At 38.3% G+C, this 19,284-nt stretch overlaps 1 protein-coding gene and 3 pseudogenes across 2 annotated transcripts; all 4 read left to right on the top strand.

Moving 5' to 3' along the window:
- The first annotated feature begins 1,576 nt into the window (after positions 1-1,576).
- Positions 1,577-5,080, top strand: LOC120109054 (cytochrome b-c1 complex subunit 7-2, mitochondrial-like). Of its 2 annotated transcripts, XM_089925182.1 has the most exons (5): positions 1,591-1,807; positions 1,943-2,100; positions 2,626-2,677; positions 3,559-3,606; positions 4,840-5,080. In XM_089925182.1, the coding sequence occupies exons 1-4, from the start codon at positions 1,699-1,701 to the stop codon at positions 3,576-3,578; spliced, it is 339 nt and encodes a 112-aa protein (XP_089781308.1). In that variant the 5' UTR covers positions 1,591-1,698; the 3' UTR covers positions 3,579-3,606; positions 4,840-5,080. The 2 variants fall into 2 exon arrangements, with proteins under 2 accessions (XP_089781307.1, XP_089781308.1); XM_089925181.1 differs by lacking the exon at positions 2,626-2,677 and having other exon boundaries at positions 1,577-1,807.
- Positions 5,081-9,622: 4,542 nt separating this feature from the next.
- On the top strand, positions 9,623-11,950 carry LOC148702376 (protein neprosin-like; annotated as a pseudogene).
- Positions 11,951-12,404: 454 nt separating this feature from the next.
- LOC103699476 (protein neprosin-like) lies at positions 12,405-14,660 on the top strand (annotated as a pseudogene).
- A 962-nt stretch (positions 14,661-15,622) lies between these two features.
- On the top strand, positions 15,623-17,106 carry LOC120109055 (protein neprosin-like; annotated as a pseudogene).
- The last annotated feature ends 2,178 nt before the right edge of the window (positions 17,107-19,284 follow it).

The raw sequence follows: 19,284 nt of genomic DNA, 5'->3' as shown, positions 1-19,284 counted from the left end.
AGGAAATCTTTTGCAAGCAAAAGTCAAGGATCCAATGGCTCAAAGAGGGAAATAATAACACTAAATTTTTTCACCGATCCATTAAATAACAAAAGCAGTCATATATGTAAGTTCGCGTATTACATAATGAATTAAGATTGCCTATATTAGGTCGAGTGATGAATTTAGATAAAAAATTTTGAATGGCCTCTTTTCTTTTCTTTGTTTTTTTTTTGACAATAGAAACAAGATGAAGGTTAAGTTATACCTAGTGTTAGTGTAAGATTTATAGAATTACACTCTTTTTCTAAATTAGATGATGAGAGTTCCACATTGATCATCCAAGCTGTTGGATATAATCTATCATCTCTAAATTATTTACGCACTAAGATCATATGACTGGGGGTCTTGTAGCGTATACATCAAATGGTCAAATTTTCAATACTTTAAATAACACGAATTAATTGATTATTGGATACATCGAATAAGGAACTTCGAATCACATAATTTTTAATATGTAAGTAGTAGGTGGTGGATCATATCCAATAGCTTGGATCATCGATATGATATCCTATCATCCAATTCGAAAAAAAAGTATAACTCTACCAGAGTTACATCAAGTGTAACTTAAACCTCATTCATTCAAATAACTGAGAATTACAAAATGATAAATTAAGCACATAAGATTAGGGGTGCAAATGGGTCGGGTCGGGTCGGGTTCTGGGTGACCCCGATCCGATCCGGTTTTTTGTTTGGGTCCTAATTTTGGACCCAGACCCGACCTAGTTAAAGATCGGGTCGGATCGGGTCGAGTCCAAATCGGGTCCGGGTCGGGTCCGGATCCGAGTCGGATCGGGTTCGGGTCCAAATGGGGTCCATTTTTTTGTGCTTTTGGGAAAGAATTTGGGCAAATTTAATTTGGTCATATCATAATTATGAGGTGCTGGGTGACCCATGACTTGAAAGACTTGCAATTGACCTCCAGTCAGAATAGATGACCCTTGACTAAGCCGGTCTACAAGCCAAATTTCATATCACACTATTTTTTGTCCATATGACTGATTGGACGGAACTTGGTGTCTCCCGGCTCCCCTCTCACGAGGACAAAAAAAATCCCAGACCTTCCAAAATCCAATTCCATTGCAGAAAACTGGCACATGACCCATATTCAGTTTGGTGTTCCCTCACTTCCTCCCTGCAAAAGTTAAAAAAACAGAAACCAAAAAACAGAAGGAAAAAAAAGGAAAAAAAAGCCTGCTACCGAGACACCAGAGGTATCAACAGTGTAATAGACCAAGAGAGGATCTTCACGGACCAATAGTGCCACGACCCACAAAAAAAAAAAAAAACTCTCTTTTGCTTTTTTTCCCTCTTTCTTTATCTCTTCGGATCCATTCGGGTCGGATTGGGTCCGTTCGGCGAACCTAGACCCGACCTAGAAAATGATTCGAGTCCAATTTTAGAATCCGACCCAGACTCACGGGTCTTAAAATTCGGATCGGGTCGGATCTACGCGGGTCGGGCCGAGTCGGATCTCGGGTCGACCCGACCCATTTGCAGCCTTACATAAGATTAGGTCCATCATGTACTGGGCTTTAATCCAGGCCGGGACTCAGTGAAGCCCGTAAGCTCGCGCTTCGCATTCCCGTGGTGGATGGATCGAAAACCAACGAATCAATCGATAAATAGCGATTCCAGGCGAAGCGAAATGGTGTAGGAATGGCGTTGTCGTCGTCGTCGTGGTTGCAATCTTTTTTCCTCAACCCCCGCCGCAACTGGCTCGCCGCCCAGCACTACAAGGCCCTCTCCAAGCGCCTCAAGAAATACGGTAGTCCCTATGGATCTCCATCTTTCTCTCCTAGGGTTTCTGATCCCGAATTGTGGATCCCTTTATTTGATGGATTCTATTTTGTTTTATGTGTGTGTGTGTGTTTTTTTTAATTTTGTTTATCTCTCGATTTAGGGTTGCGTTACGATGATCTCTACGATCCTATGTACGATCTGGACATCAAGGAGGCGCTGGCCCGGCTCCCGCGCGAGGTGGCGGACGCGAGGAACCAGCGCCTTAAGCGCGCCATGGATCTCTCACTGAAGCACGAGTATTTGCCCGAGGACTTGCAGGTCTGATCATTTTTCGATGTTCCCTTTTTTGCCTTTGCTCGTTTTCTATATTAGTAATCTGAAGAAGATTTACAGAGCTGTCATGTGGTCCTTGATTCGTGTTAATGAAGGTATGCGTTGATAAAATGATTGATTTGTTAAGGGTTCTTTTGGAATTCGATGCATCTCAAGTTTAGACGAGCCATGATATCCGGAAGATAGGTTTTTGGTGATTTTGAATGATGTATAGGAAACAGAGGAAACAAAAAATGTGCCCAGAAGTAATTATTATTTTCTGAGATCCTTTTAGTTAAGTTGATGTTGATATCAGATTGTCAGATTCTCAAGAATTCAGGATGTTACACACGGTGTGAATCATTTACCAGCTTTTGCTAACCTGTCCTGTGGTGTTGTGTTTTGCTTGTGCTTTCAAGTGCCTGAAGCTGCTTGAACTTATGAAAGTTTTGTTGGTTTCACATGACTCATTTTTCAACATCCTTTCCATCTCCATTTTTTTTTTCACCAAAAACTTTTACTCGATTTTAGGTGGGAGAAGCTCTTCTTTCAAGAGAAAATCAAAGAGAAAATATAGGGCCAGGTATTCTCTAAACATGGCAAACATTTTTTGTTTTGAAGGTAGTGATTTTGAGAGAAAGTGAAATGTAGGTGAGCGGCTTAAGATAAACATATCTTAACCACTTTTCAATAACTTTTTTTTAAAATTTTTTATTTAATCAGATGGGAGAAAATACTTCATTTTCTTGCCTTGTTCTTTTCCCCTGCTGATTTATCTTCTTTTCTCACTTTCTTGGCACAAAACAGAGCCTAAATCAATTTGTTTAGTAACACTTTTTTAAGAGACTTACTATATAGGAAACATGAAGAACATAATTATGAGGTATAGATGGTCTTACTTAGGTTCATGTAGAGAAATCATTTGATCCAGACATATGCCTGCATGGCATTTCTCTGTATGGGCTAACTGTTCTGGCTTTATTCATAAAAGTTATTTTAAAGAATATATGTAAATCAGCTCTTGTTCTCCACCCTTTTTTTTCTGCTTTTGTAGACTATACCGCCCCTATATATTTTTTTTGAATATGGAAAATACTTGCATAGGACATCCAAATGTGGGGCATCAAATCATTTTGTTTGTTATGAAATTTTCAACTCATGTAATAATGTCTATATGTATCTAGACAACCATAACTACATGCCTTTTATGACTCATTTTTTGTTCCCTACATATGTATCAACTATACTTTCAAGGTGGTGCTGCTGATAGGTTGGGATACTTCTCGTTTGGCAGTACATAACTGTTGCAAGTGATCCTTAGCCATGAAGATCTTATTTTTTTTATGCACCAATTACTTTTATTGAAATAAAATCCATGTTTATATTGTTTCAGTTTGGTTATGAAGTTTTGCCTTTCGCATCTATCTTAATCGCCAATACCAACCACTTTTTCGGTCTTTGCAGGCATTGCAGGCACCATTTAGAAGCTATCTTAAAGACATGTTGGCTCTGGTAAGTGTTTCTATGAGCAAATTTTACCTCGAGTTGTTTTCAATCAGCTTCTGGCAGTAACTCGGAATTTTTGTTTATGTGACGTGGATGATATCCTTCTGCAAATGGCCTCTTCAAACCTTCTAGGTGGACAACCTTTTTTGCTTCTCTGCCTATTTATTGGAGTTGCATTATGTAGTTTATACAGATTTTTACTGTAAATTCTAATTCTAATGATGAGCTGTTTGAAAGTTTGCTAGCATTGACGTATCCATTTAATTTGCTGAGCCCTCTAGATGAACATATGGCCAGTCAATTTGAAAACTTGGTGTGCTTAATGTTCTTTATATTTGATTATATTAATATAACAACAAATAGATTATATTCTTATTATATTTGGTATCGCCTTTTCTGAAAGCATTGCATAAGATGCTGCATTAACTATGTCTAGCTATATTCTATGCTTATTATATGTATATATATATATATATATATATATATATATATATATATATATATATATATATATATATATATATATATATATATATATTCACCCAAAACTGGCATTAGTCTGTGTTTCATGTAAGCAAAGTGCTTTGGTTTCGCTACTATTAAAATTCAGTGCACAGGTTGAGGTATGCCTACCAGACCTTTCCATTGAGTCTGATAAAAAGAAATGAGTTTAATGCATTCCCTATTTGGTGATGTGCGCTTCTTGCTCTCTCTTCTTGAGAAAGAAATAAGAAATGCAATCGAAAAAAATATATATAATATCCATTTCTATTACTAAATCTCATTCCATCACCAACTGATGGAGTCACATGCATCCATTAGGTAGTCCATTTGCTTGCACATGCTGGATTCATGGCAAAGAAAAGCCTTTCTCTTCCAACTACGAACCAAATGGTTTCTACCTCTTTCACCCCCATCTCTAGTCTATTCACTCTTTCTTCACACTAGTCTTTTCATCTTCAACAACTGGAATCACTGTTATTTTTTTTTGTGACATCATGAAGACCCAACCTTTGATCAACATGGCATTATATCTGAAATTGTCATCAGAATTTGATTGTAACAGTCTGGACATCACCAAATTTCCTTTGGATTATGGTACTTAATTCTAGCAATTGGCATGTGGTGCATTTGACTGATATAAATGGAGTATCTGATGAATGACTTTTTAAACCACTGAGTCTACTATTTTTTCCAGCTTAAGTTTATGCTACTAATGGTCACTTTTATTTGTTGCAGGTGAAACAGGAGAGGGGAGAACGAGAGGCATTGGGAGCTCTACCTCTCTATCAGCGAACCATTTTATGAGATATCTTGCAAGGATGCTCCTTTGTTTAAATTGCAACAAATAAAATAAAATGCAGCAGTGACATTGGATGCTGCTTTTGGTTTTTGTCATCTGCTTTTTAGGATGCTTTATCTTTTATTTGCTTGTTTTTGGCAATCATCACAGAAATCTGCATTCTCAAGCATTTTCAGATATCAGTCTGGCAAAGCTGGCTCTTATGGGAAGACTGCATGATTATTGAAGGGTAATATAGAATAAGCAGTTGTTATTAGTTATAAATAGATTGTTTGAATCCCAGGCTGTGGTGATGTCATGTTAATTACCTATTTAAGATGGATCTGTTGATCAAATGGCACAATCTCATAACTGATCCCCATGAGTATTTATTATTGCATGACTAACTCGAGGGGATGATGAGGATTTTAAGAAGTGCTTACAATCAAACAAATTGATCATATTCCTACCGTAGATACTGTCACTTGATCCACCGATTCTCTCATAACCAAATGGGTAGAATTGCTTCTTGATTAGGTTCTTGAATTTGCTCTATATCAAATTAGAGATATCATTATTCCTTCTGTACGGACTCTACCGGACAAGAACATGGCTAGAAAGTTTGAGACGAGCAAAAGCTATTTTCTAGATATTTGAGTATATATAAGTAGTAAAATAGATCTTTAATTGGTTTAGTTAGTTATCTACAATTCAAAATCTCATCCAAAAATAGCTAGTCAGAAAGTATTTTTTGAATTCCTTAGTATTTATATAGTATTAAATATATGCTCGCAGGGTTCTCACAATTAATATATTTTTTTAGTTATGGTAAATGTAAAGGTACATTGTTTGTTGATCTTTAACTTAATTTCTTTCTGAATCCAACCAAGAGGATAGGGATATGGATGGGACTTAGTTTGCACCCTCAGCTTCTGAACCAGATTTTCGAAGATAAAATGTCTTCTTGGCCTCTAGGATCTACAATAGCTTTAATGATGCTTTGTTTTACTTGGATCTTCAAGCAAAGAGTTTTTCTCATGCTTCTAGGTCCACCTTAGTTACTATTTTGGGTTTTTTCACCATCAAGCTTAATTTTGAGTTTGCTTGTTTGGGCTCGGGTATTCAATCTCTGTAGCATTGAGGATTGCCTTTTTTTCCTTTTTTTTTTCCTTGGTTCATCGTGCTACGACTTCTTCTTCTATGGTTGCAACTATGGTAAAGCTTCCAATACTTCTTGATATACCTACGAAGGTTTGTAGTGGCTACAATAATTTTTCTAAGTTGTATTGACATGCTTCCTACTTTTCTCCTCTTACTGATCTGGATTTCTGCCGCTTCACTATACAAAAACTGTTATTAGCGGCATATTTAAGTGCCACCATAAGCAAAAAAAAAGTTGCCAATATAAAAATGATGCCAATACTTTATTGGCATTTTTGTGGTATTTTTTTATGTACCATCTTAAGATGGTATCAACAATTAATTGTTGGCATTTTCAAAACAATATCAATAAAAAATTTGTATTTTATTGGTATATGTAAGTGCCCTTAAAGTTGTGATCCTAGCAATTTATATATGCTAGTAAAAAAACTCTCAAAAATAAATGTATAAACCAGAATTCAAACGAAGAAAGAAATCAAACCAATGATTTCTTAGTTAAATGGCAAGCTCTTATCCACCGAGCTACAACTTGTATTCTTAGTACATAAGAACAATTCATTTAACTTATTAACATATATTCATATCATTAAATAATTATTTGATGTACATTTTAATATTTCACATTTTAATCATTATTTTTAAAAATCCTTATCTTTTTTAGAAAATAAAAAAAATGAATATTTTATTCTTCATGTATTTTCGAAGTTTTATTGTTGAAAATATTTAAAACTTAACTTTTATGTGTCACTATATTCATATATAATTTTTTTGCAAACTCTTTAAGAATAGTTAATTTTTGATTATTTTTATTAATGCTATAATAAAAGTAATAATGAGTTTGATGAAAAAATGTTAATATATATATATATATTTGCCTTAAATAAGTTTTATTTTTAATACGTCAATGCAAGCTCGATCGGACCAGTAACCTTTATATAGTATTACCAAGAAGACATGCTGATTTATTATAAATATTTTTACTGCAAAAGTTTTTAATCATGAGAGATTCGAATAACTACCATAATATGTACAATAACATATTTGATGGCCTCCATGTTACCAAACCGAGGCTCCCTATAAAAATTAGCAATTTAAGGTTTAGGGCAATCTTCTAAAACCCCACAAATTATGGTATTATTTTTTAGCATATTAGTTAAATACCATAATAGTAGTTCTAGTTTCCATCACTTCAAATCATATACTGTAGATACAAAATTATAATGGTATTTACAATAAAGTACCACTAATAAAACAAATACTTATTGGAAAACAGCGACATTTATACTATAGTGCAACAAAGAAAGATTTTTAATGGCATATAGTAAGAAATGCCACAAGCGATTTGCGGTCAACAATAATTTTTGTTGTAGTGTTTTTTTTTTTTTTTTGAAACTTGTTACCTTTCTTGTCGTCTTTAGGTTAATTCTTCTCCTCAATCCCTATGGCTTTAGGTCAACTTGTTACCCTTCGTCTTAGACAAATTGATCATACTTCTACCATAGATACTGTCACTTGATCCACCGATCCTCTCATAACCAATTGGGTAGAGCTGCTTCTTGATTAGGTTCTTGAATTTGCTCCATGTCAAATTAGAAATATCATTATTCCTTATGTACGAACTCCACTGAGTAAGAACATGGCTAGAAAGCTTGAGACAGGCAAAAGCTATCTTCTAGATATTAGAGTATGCATAGGTAGTAAAATAGGTCTCTAAGGAGAGGATGACTGTCAACCTATCACACAGCATTCCGAATCCAGTCGATCACCATAACAGAGTCTTCTTCCAGGATGATCTTACCAACCTCTAGAACAGTCCTCGTATAGATGATGCCCTCCCATGTCGCCCTGAGTTTCGCTCCTATGACTGTTGTGCCACAGATGTGCCGTCCTCCTACAGCAATCAGGCGGCAACTGTGATCTCATATCACGAACCCCGTCCCGCATCTATCTCTTCCTGCTAGCACACTACCGTCGAAGTTTACTTTGAGGTGACTAGGGGGTGGGGGTTCCCAAGTGACAAGAATGACTTTGAGTGCTATGACAGCGATATGGAAACCCCAGGTGTCCCTAGTCCCCCCAAGTGAAGTCGCCCTAGTAGTCTCGATGATCACGAATGCATGACGGATAGCTCTGTCACCACAGCTCGCGGGGGTAACCTCCTCTCCTCAAAGATGTGGGCATTCCTATCTAACCAAATATGATAAGCCAGGTAAGCACAGGTGATGCTCTACTCCACCATCACCTGTCTCTGCATGGATGCCTATGGATGATGTAGTAAATTCTCCGCCGATCCCCAACCTCGCGGTACATATAGTGTCGCGCTCCTCCACACCAGTGTCACTCGAGGGCAGCAAAGAAGAGCATGACTAATGGTCTCCTCATCAAGGCAATCTTCACATATTGGGATCGTCCTGATGCCCCTCCTAGCTAGTATACTACGGGTTGGAAAGTAGCCCCTAGTCACCTTCCAAATGAATAAAGCCACTCGAAGGTGGACGCGCAGTCTCTAGATCCACCTGTCCTCTATTTGTTGGATAGTCTCCCCCCCCATCACTACCCACATATCCCTAACATGCACCCTCGTCCTCCCTATCGGAGTCCATACCAACCTGTCCACCCCCTCCTCAGTCTGGATCGAAAGCTCCAGGACCCTCTCAGCTAGCTACTCCTTAAAGACTTCCTAGATCAGCACCTCATTCCAATTGCCCGTACCAGGAGTAATCAGTTCACTACCCCTGCACCCCGACAATCTCGCCGAGTCCACCATCGTTGGCATCCACCCTAATGGCTGCTCGGTCACCTAGGCATCCTCCATCACGTCAATGGATTGTTCGTCACCAATCGTCCATCTGATCGCGGGTAACACCATCAGTGCATAGGCACAAGTCTCCTTCCAGGTGAAGGAGCTATGGCGTCCAACCCTGAAGTCAGCTACCATCGAATGCGAGCCATACTTGCTCTTCATGAGGGCACTCTATAAGCTGTCCAGCTCCATAATGTACCTAGCGGCATGTCTCGCCACCATGACCTCTCGCCTCGTCAGCAGTGAATGTACTCCCAAGCCACCTAAGTATTAGCAATCCATAATTGTTTCATGTGAAACATGATAGCATGACAAATACTATTAAAAATCATAACTATAATATTTACAAAATTTTATTGGTCAAGGACATTTTGATCAAGTTAATCATTTTTTTTGTAAGAAAAATGATTATAAGAGATTATTTCTCATCATTGGCAAGTAGTGTTGGGCTAAAATTCATAAGACTGTCTCTTCAATTTTGATTGTGTTGCAAATAGAAAGAGATCTAAATTTTAATTATATAAGGGGCAAAGGAGGAAACAATTGATGGACTATTAATTCAAGAATCAGATAAGACATTTCAATTAATTCATGAAAGGAAAATTTGTGGCATTTAATTAAAATAAGATATATTTGGGCATATAAACTGCAACGAGGAAGAAGCAGTTTTATATATATATATATATATATATATATATATATATATATATATATATATATATATTGGATGGTATATGTTTTTATTTTTATTCAAAAGGGTTTGAAAGAAAGGGGCCATGAAGGTGCACATTAGTGTAAGCCATGGCCTGGTCTCACTATTGCTGGTGATGATTTGCTTATCGTGCATCATGGGGAGAGCGTGGGCTGCAGTGGAGCAGTTCAAGGTGCAGCAACAGCTGATCCGATTGAATACGCTTGTCAAAAGCATCAAGGTCTACCATCCCACTATTCTTTCAATTATTTTTTCTTTGGATTTTTAGGTAAAAATATTTTTTGCTCATTCTGAGAGAGTTTTAGGAAGATTTTCTAAATTCTTTTTAATCAAGAATCTATTTTGAAATATTTTTCATTTTCTCCTTCTTTTTTTTTGTTCGTTCAGTACAATCCCATCAAGTTTCTACTGTAATTTTTCTCTTCTAACATACTTATTTTTTTTCTACTGTAATTTTTCTCTTCTATCATACTTATTTTTTGGCATTTTTCACTGTAATGCTTCTTGATTTGTGGTTTTATTTGTTCTAATGTTTGTTTCTTTAAAAAGAGCCCGGATGGGGATATCATAGACTGTGTCCATATCTCTCATCAGCCAGCCTTCGATCATCCTTCGCTCAAAAACCATACTATCCAGGTGTGCTCTTTTTTCCCCCCACACTCTCTCTTCTTTTCAAGTCCTTCACCTTTCACTTTATGTTTACACTTGGCGGTCTCTTTGCTTTGTCTCCACTTCATGCAAAATCTTCAGATGAGACTAAGTTTCCACCCATTAGGCCGATACGATGAGAATAGGGAGGCATCAAAGATGGAAACTAGCTCCATACCTCAACTTTGGCATCAAAATGGGAGGTGCCCCAAGGACACCATCCCTATTAGAAGAACTAAGAAGGGTGATGTGCTGAGGTGCAGCTTTATCGAAAGATATGGAAAGAAGAGGCATAGGACAATCCCAAATCCAACTTCTATAGAACCCAACTGGAATAGCATTGGACATGAGGTACATAGTTTTGAAAATTTATGAAAAGGAGTAACCATGGAGCGAAGTATGTCTAACCCTTCCATTTCCTTCCCCTACTTTTTCGCCTTTCTCATTTGTGTTTGTTGGTGGATTTTCTTGCGTAGCATGCGATTGCTTATGTAACAGGAGATAAGTACCATGGAGCAAAGGCAACCATAAATGTGTGGAACCCGAAGCTGGAAAACAAAGATGAGTTCAGTCTGTCTCAACTTTAGATTCTTGGAGGTCCTGCAGAAGTTCTCAATACCATCGAAGCTGGCTGGCATGTATATTATTGCTTCAATTTCGGATAAATAGAAAGTAGTTTTAATTATATGAAATTCTGAAAGTTCTCTCTTCATGCATTAATTAACTTCATCTGGTTACTCTTTGGTGTGGAAAAAAAATCAGGTATATCCAATGTTGAATGGAGATTATAAAACAAGACTATTTACTTTCTGGACGGTAAGTTAACATTCCTTCATTTTCCCATATTTTTTATGTGTTGTTTCTATTAGTTTCCTCTTTCCTTATGTTGTCCTACCTTATCTTCCAAGAGTTTTTTGATAATTTATCTTATATTGTTCATTATTTTGAGTTTTTTGGTTCTTTCCGGTCAATTATATGATAGAGATGAGGTGCCACAGACATTCCTGATTTCGACAGACAACATAAGGCAACAATTATGAAAAATTGGAAGGCTTCTAATATTTTTCCATGAAATTGTAGGGTGACGGTTATAAATCAGGCTGCTACAACCTACAATGCTCTGGGTTCGTTCAAGTCAACAAGGAGGTAGCATTGGGAACCACCATTTACCCCATTTCTAGCTATGGTGGACGCCAATATGAAATCACTTTGTCTCTCTGGAAGGTAAAAACAAAAGATTCATAAAATGTTTATTTCTTCTCCTAACTCACAAACTCTCAACATAACAAAACTACATTAGTCATGTTTAATCACAGTTTCACTTTTCACCTATAAATAGAGATGAATGTTCATATGGTTTTCATTTTTCGAGTAGGATCCAAAAACGGGGAATTGGTGGCTGCAGTATGGGAATCAATCTCCAGTGGGGTACTGGCCTTCTTCCTTATTCCCTCATCTGTCTGATAGTGCCTCAGAGATACAATGGGGAGGGGAGGTTGTGAACTTATATTCAAAAGGTCAGCACACCTCCACGGAGATGGGCAGTGGCCATTTCCCAGAAGAAGGTTTTGGCAAGGCGAGCTTCTTCAAAAACATACGAATAGTTGATAAGTCCGACCAACTTCAAGCTCCTCGAGGGGTTCGCACTTTCGCTCCACAAGCCAACTGCTATAATGTGCACCATAAGAACAATGGTTACTTCTACTACGGGGGTCCTGGTATAAATCCTAATTGTACAACGTAGAAGGTCGTAGGTTTTTGTATCTCCATCTTGTGGGGCAAAGAAAATTATGAAAAATAATCGTGAACAATCAATGGACAACAAAAATAAATATTTTTCTTTTTGTATATTCAAGTAATTTAATAGCCCACAAGAAAGAGAGAAAGAATCTTGTTATGGAAATCCTTCAGCATGGAGGAAACAATTGATGGACAATTAATTTGATAATCAGATAAGCTCTTTCAATTAATGCACAAAATTAAGCAGAATCTGTGGGATTTAATTTATGTAAGATATTCTTTGATATATAATTGGCAACGAGGAAGAAGAAGTTTGTTATATATATATATATATATATATATATTGGATAGCATATGTTTTTATTTTCATTGAAAAGGGTTTGAAAAAAGGGGCCATGGAGGTGCACAATAGTGTGAGCCACGGCCTGGTCGTGCTATTGCTGGTGATGATTTGCTTATCGTGCATCATGGCCAGAGCATGGGCTACAATCGAGCAGTTCGAGGTGCAGCAACACCTGATCCGATTGGATAAGCCTGTCAAAAGCATCATCCTCTACTATCCCACTATTCTTTCCTTTTTTTTTTGGATTTTTTGGTAAGAAAATATTTTTTGTTCATTCTAAAAGAAATTTAAGAAGATTTTCTAAATTATTTTTAATCGGAAATGTATTTTGAAATTTTTTTTGTTTTCACCTTTTTTGTTCGTTCAGTATAATCCCATCAAGTTTCTATTGTAATTTTCCTCTTCCATCATACTTATTTTTTTGGCATTTTTCGCTGTAATGCTTCTTAATTTGTGGTTTCATTTGCTCCAATATTTGTTTCTTTAAAAAGATCCCGGATGGGGATTTTATAGACTATGTCCATATCTCTCATCAGCCGGCCTTCGATCATCCTTCCCTCAAAACCCACACCATCCAGGTGTGGTCTCTTCCCCCCACACACACTCTTCTTTTCAAATCCTTCACCTTCACTTAATGTTTACACCTGGCGGTCTCTTTACTTTATCTCCACTTTATGCAAAATCTTCAAATGAGACCAAGTTTCCACCCATTAGGCCTATATGATGAGAAGAGGGTGGCCTCAAATATGGAAACTAGCTCCATACCTCAACTTTGGCATCAAAATGGGAGGTGCCTAGAGGACACCATCCCTATTAGGAGGACTAAGAAGGGCGATGTGCTGAGGGCCAGCTTTATCGAAAGATTTGGAAAGAACAGGCGTAGGACAATCCCAAATCCAACTTCTATAGAATCCAACTGGAATAACAATGGACATGAGGTATATAATTTTTAAAATTTATGAAAAAGAGTGACCTTGGAGTGAAGTATCTCTAACCTTTCTCATTTGTGTTTGTTGGTGGGTTTTCTTGAGTAGCATGCGGTTGTTTACGTAAGGGGAGGTAAGTACTATGGGGCAAAGGCAACCATAAATGTGTGGAACCTGAAGCTGGAACAGAAAAATGAGTTCAGTCTATCTCAACTTTGGATTGTTGGGGGTCCTACAGGACTTTTCAATACCATCAAAGCTGGATGGCATGTATATTATTGTTTCAATTTTGAATAAATAGAAAGTAGTTTTAAATATATGAAATTTTGAATGTTCTCTCTTCATGCATTAATTAACTTCATCTGGTTACTCTTTGGTGTGGAAAAAAATTCAGGTATATCCAATTTTGTATGGAGATAATAAAACAAGATTATTTACTTTCTGGATGGTAAGTTAACATTCGTTCTTTTTCCCATGTTTTTTATGTGTTGTTTCTATTAGTTTCCTCTTTCCTTATGTTCTCCTACCTTATCTTCCAAGAGTTTTTTAATAAATTTATCTTATCAAATATGAGGGAATTAGATTGTTCATTATTTTGAGTTTTTTAGGTTCTTTCTGGTCAATTATATGATAGAGATGAGGCGCCACAGACATTCCTGATTTCGATAAATGACATTAGGCAAAAATTATGAAAAAATAGAAGGCTTCTAATATTTTGCCATGAAATTTTATGCTGACGGTTATAAATTAGTAGGCTGCTACAACCTACAATGCTCTGGGTTCGTTCAAGTCAACAAGGAGATAGCATTAGGTGCCACCATCTACCCCATTTCTAGCTATGGTGGATGCCAATATGAAATCACTTTGTCTCTCTGGAAGGTAGAAGCAAAAGATTCACAAGGTGTTTATTTCTTGTCCTAACTCACAAGCTCTCAACATAGCAAAAGCACAATAGTCATATTTAATTGCTTTTTCACGTCTCATCTATCAATACTAATGAATGTTCATATGGTTTTCATTTTTGAGCAGGATCCAAAAACGGAGAATTGGTGGCTGCAGTATGGGAATCAATCTCCAGTGGGGTATTGGCCTTCTTCCTTATTTCCTCATCTGTCAGACGGTGCCTCAGAGATATACTGGGGAGGGGAGGTTGTGAACTTAAATTCAAATGGTCAGCACACCTCCACGAAGATGGGCAGTTGCCATTTCCCAGAAGAAGGTTTTGGCAAGGCGAGCTACTTCAAAAACATTCAAATAGTTGATAAGTCCAACTATCTCCAAGCTCCTTGAGGGATTCGCACTTTCGCTACACGATCCAATTGCTATAATGTGCACCATAAGAACAATGGTTACATCTACTATGGGGGTCCTGGTAGAAATCCTAAATGTATGTAGAAGGGCGTAGCTTTTTGTATCTCCATCTTGTTGGGCAAAGACAATTATGAAAAAAATAATCGCGAACAATCGGTGGACAACAAAAATAAATATTTTTCTTTTTGTATATTCAAGTAAATTATCAAAATCATCGAGCACTAACAATCAAGCCACACAGTCAATAATCAATATGAAAATAATTTAATAGCCCACAAGAAAGAGAGAGAGAATCTTGTTATGGAAATCCTTCGGCTTGGAGGATGACCACCACTGCATTTGGTTCAGGCAAAACTTCACCATTGTGAAAATATTGGGAATATAGAGAGCATTTCTTCTAAAGCTAGAGATCCCCATATATCAATATCATCACATATGGGGTGGAATTTTAACAAAAAGCCAGGAAAATCTCTTGAAGTGGGTATGCTAAATCGAATTAGACAAGAGGTGAAATCAACAGGGCGAGCCATTAAAGTTGAAGAACAAACTACCAGGTTTCACCACCTAAAAGTTGAGTAATATTGGAGTTAAAATTACCATGCAATCTTCAAACAAACTCTCTGATCCAGGAGGATTATCAAACTCAATGTGAACTACTTTGGCCACTATAGGTTAGACTAGACATGGTCCAGTAGTGAGATCGCATCGAGAAGCTAAATCATGTGTCAAATTTTCGGAGTTATAACTAGGTCATACAATGCTCGATTTAGATGATGTGTCTTTTTTTCAAATGGATTACTTTTTGAAATGGATGGTCCGGACCAATTTTATTGTTTGGAATTCGAAATGGGTCGATCAAATCAAAAATTTTCTTTTTGGGATAGATTTTGACCGGTCATATGTTCCGATTTAGGAAAAATTAGATAGAGCGACTGAAAGCAAAGTCAATATAGAAGAAGAGATCTATCTCTTTTAGGATTTTAGTTTTTTTTCATATTTATTTCAACTAGTCATATCTAATTTGAGAGCTGAGTTTTATTTTAACTGGAGGGGGAATTTGATGTGGATTGTTCGAGAGCAGACCTCACTAATATAAATGGAGACCATGTATCTTAGTAGCAGCTTTGTATCTCTTACTTTTCCCATTTCTTTCCCTTTGCTCCTTCGTCTTTCTCATTTATGTTTGTTCGTGGGTCTTCTTGAGCAGCATGCAATTGTTTATGTAAAGGGAGATAAGTATTATGGAGCAAAGGCAACCATGAATGTGTGGAACCCGAAGCTGGAACAGCAAAATGAGTTCAGTCTGTCTCAACTTTGGATTATTGGGGGTCCTGAAGAACTTCTCAATACCATCGAAGCTGTGGCTGGCATGTATATTATTGTTTCAATTTTGAATAAATAGAAAGTAGTTTTAATTATATGAAATTTTGAAAGTTCTCTCTTCATGCATTAATTATCTTCAGCTGGTTGCTCTTTGGTCCCCAAAAAAATCAGGTATATGCATTTCTGTATGAAGTTAATAAAACAAGGCTATTTACCTAGCTACTGGACTGTAAGTTAATATTCCTTCATTTTTCTCTTGTCCTATATGAGTTGTTTTCATAAAAAGTATAAAGATTGGGTGTCTTCTTATATTTTACCCTAAAAATTTCAGGATGATGGTTATCATTCAACAGGCCGCCACAACCTACTCTGCTCTGGGTTCGTTCAAGTCGACAAGGAGATTGCATTGGGTGCCACCGTCTACCCCATTTCTAGCTATGGCGGACGCCAATATGAAATCACCTTGTCTGTCTGGAAGGTAAAAACAAAAGATTCACAAGATGTTAATTTCTTGTCCTAAATCACATACTCTCAGTGTAGCAAAACTACAATAGTCATGTTTAATTACTTTTTTAACTTTTCACCTATAATTAATAATGAATGTTTATATGGTTCTCATTTTTTGAGCAGGATCCAAAATCGGGGAATTGGTGGATGCAGTATGGGAATCAATCTCCATTGGGCTACTGGCCTTCTTCCTTGTTCCGTTATCTGTCGGACGGTGCCTCAGAGATACAATGGGGAGGGGAGGTTGTGAACTTAAATTCAAATGGTCAGCAAACCTCCACAGAGATGGGTAGCAGCCATTTCCCAGTAGAAAGTCTTGGCAAGGCGAGCTACTCCTAGAACATTCAAATAGTTGATAAGTCCAACCATCTTCAAGCTCCTCACGGGATTGCCCCTTCCACTACGCAATCCAGCTGCTTTAATGTGCACATTGACAACAATGGTAGAAATCCCAGTTGTCCATTGAAAAATACAATCATGAATATATAATTGCGAACAATGAATGCACAACGAGAATAAACAATCAATGGTTACTCTGTCACGGCACATTTTTACAGCCCATGACAGGTTCCATATTCTGCTTGTCTCGGAAAATATTAGGAAGGACAGGTCGCTGGATTGGGAGTGCTAACCATGCAGTGCCAGGTTAAGACTCTAAATTAATTTGTATTTAGAAAGCAAAAGTTGACATTTAATGCATGCTTTACAATGAATTGGAGGACATATACTCTTTTGGGATGTGCCACATTACCCACCAAAATTTATTCAGAACAAAATTGTGAAGTTACAACGGAGTAGAGAAAGTATACAGGATTTTCAAAGGAGTAACAAAGGAGGTGTTCCGGCATGCAAGAACCACTCCTTAGCAAGAGAGACAGCGAAGAGGAGACTCGGAAGAAAGAAAATCTGAAAAGAATGAGAGTGCAGCAAGGTAGCATAGTTCAAAGTGAAAGAATCATTGACCTGGACTATTATACCCCGGCACATTGATGAATAGTAACTGGCACAGAAGCTCCAATTACAGGAGTACGTTGAAGAAGAAGAAGGAGTGAGGAATGGATGAAGAAGATAACAGGATTACATTTCATTCAACTGAATACATGAGAGGACGTGAGACGGAGGTTTTATAACTCTCCTGGGAACATTCTGGATGGGAGTTTGTTTGAAGGTTGTTAGGGAGAAACGGAACCCATGTGCCTGGAGCTCCGTGACGAGTCTGGAAGAAAGTCGGAGGGAGTTAACATCCCCCTGCAAGATGATGGTGAGGAAAGCAGCATCAGCTTGGTGCAGAGATTACGATGGCGGGAAGTCGAGAGAGCCTTGGTAAAAATATCGGCTGGCTGATCATCGGAGGCGACGTGAGCTGTGCATAGTTCGCCTGAGTGAATTTTCTCCCTTACGAAGTGATAGTCGACTTCAATATGCTTAGTTCTAGCATGAAATACAGGGTTGGATGCCAAGGCTAAAGCTGATATGTTGTCACAGTGTAAGGGAGTTGGTGCACCGGGTGGTATTTGAAGCTCAAATAACAGGCGGCGAAGCCAGATGATTTTCGATGCAGTGACTGCGAGAGCTCGGTATTCAGCTTCAGTGGAGGACCTGGCGACCGTGGGTTGCTTCTTCGCATACCATGAGATTAAGTTGGGACCTAGATAGATGCAAAATCCTGTGGTGGATCGCCGGTCATTGAAATCCCCTGCCCAGTCTAAGTCGGAGAAGGCAGAAAGCTGAAGAGAGCCGGGTTTGAAGAAGAGACTGAGAGCAGCAGTGCCTTTGATGTAGCGAAGTACCCTCTTGAGAAGCTGAAAGTGTATCTCGAGTGGCTTATGCATGAATTGACACAGATAGTTCACGGCAAAGGAAAGATCCGGTCTGGTAGTAGTCAGATATTGTAGAGATCCAGTGAGACATCGGTAATGTGTAGGATCGGAATATGGAGCCGAACTGTTGGGGAAGATAGGTAGTTTTAAAGGAAGAGGTGATGCCACTGGTTTGCAATCCTGCATGCCTGCCTTGTGTAGAAGTTTCAGGGCATAGGATTGTTGGTTGAGTGTGACGCCATGAGTAGAAAATGTAGCTTGAATACCCAGGATATGAGACAATTGGCCCAGGTCTTTCATTTGGAATTGACCTTGTAGTGTAAGAAATAAATTTGTTAAGGCCTGGGGACAGTCTCCTGTGAGCAAGATGTCGTCCACATAGATGAGAATGTAGATTGAAGCATTGTCTTGGTGGGAGAAGAACAGAGACGGGTCGGCAACGCTGGATTTGAAACCATGTTGCAGAAGGAAATTGGAGAAGGTAGCAAACCATTGCCGGGGACTCTGTTTGAGACCATAGATGGCTTTCCGAAGCAAGCAGACATGGTCTGGGTGCTGAGGATCACTGAAGCCTTGTGGTTGCTCCATGTATACCAGCTCGTCTAGTTTCCCATGAAGAAACGCATTAGATACATCGAGCTGTCTGACCTGCCAGTGTTTGGTAACTGCTAGAGCCAGGAGGAGTCGTATGGTTTGGAATTTGGCAACGGGGCTGAAAGTTTCAGTGTAGTCTATGCCGAATTGTTGTTTGAACCCCTGGGCGACTAACCTGGCTTTATACCGAGCTAAGGACCCGTCTGAATTCCTCTTGATTCGGTATGTCCATCGGCATCCGAGAACCTGTTGAGAGGGAGGCCGAGGTACCAGATCCCAGGTGTGTTGACTGAGTAAGGCGTCGAATTCTGTAGACATGGCTCTTCTCCACTGCATATCTGTGGCTGCCTTTGTGTAACAGGTTGGTTCAGATGGTTCTGGTGAGGTGCTGAGGAGTGAGAGTATTTGTTTGGGTTTAAGGGAACCAGTTTGCTGTCTGGTGATCATGTGGTGACGGACTAGTGGTGGAGGTGATGCGGTTGTGGAGGAGGAGGAGACGCGATCCTCTGGTTGT

Source organism: Phoenix dactylifera, chromosome 9 (assembly GCF_051530095.1).
Source record: "Phoenix dactylifera cultivar Ajwa chromosome 9, Ajwa_hap1_PhDact_Kaust_v1.1, whole genome shotgun sequence".
Lineage (NCBI taxonomy): Eukaryota > Viridiplantae > Streptophyta > Magnoliopsida > Arecales > Arecaceae > Phoenix > Phoenix dactylifera.
Note: the sequence above shows the minus strand (reverse complement) of the source record. Positions and strands in the feature narration are given on the sequence as shown.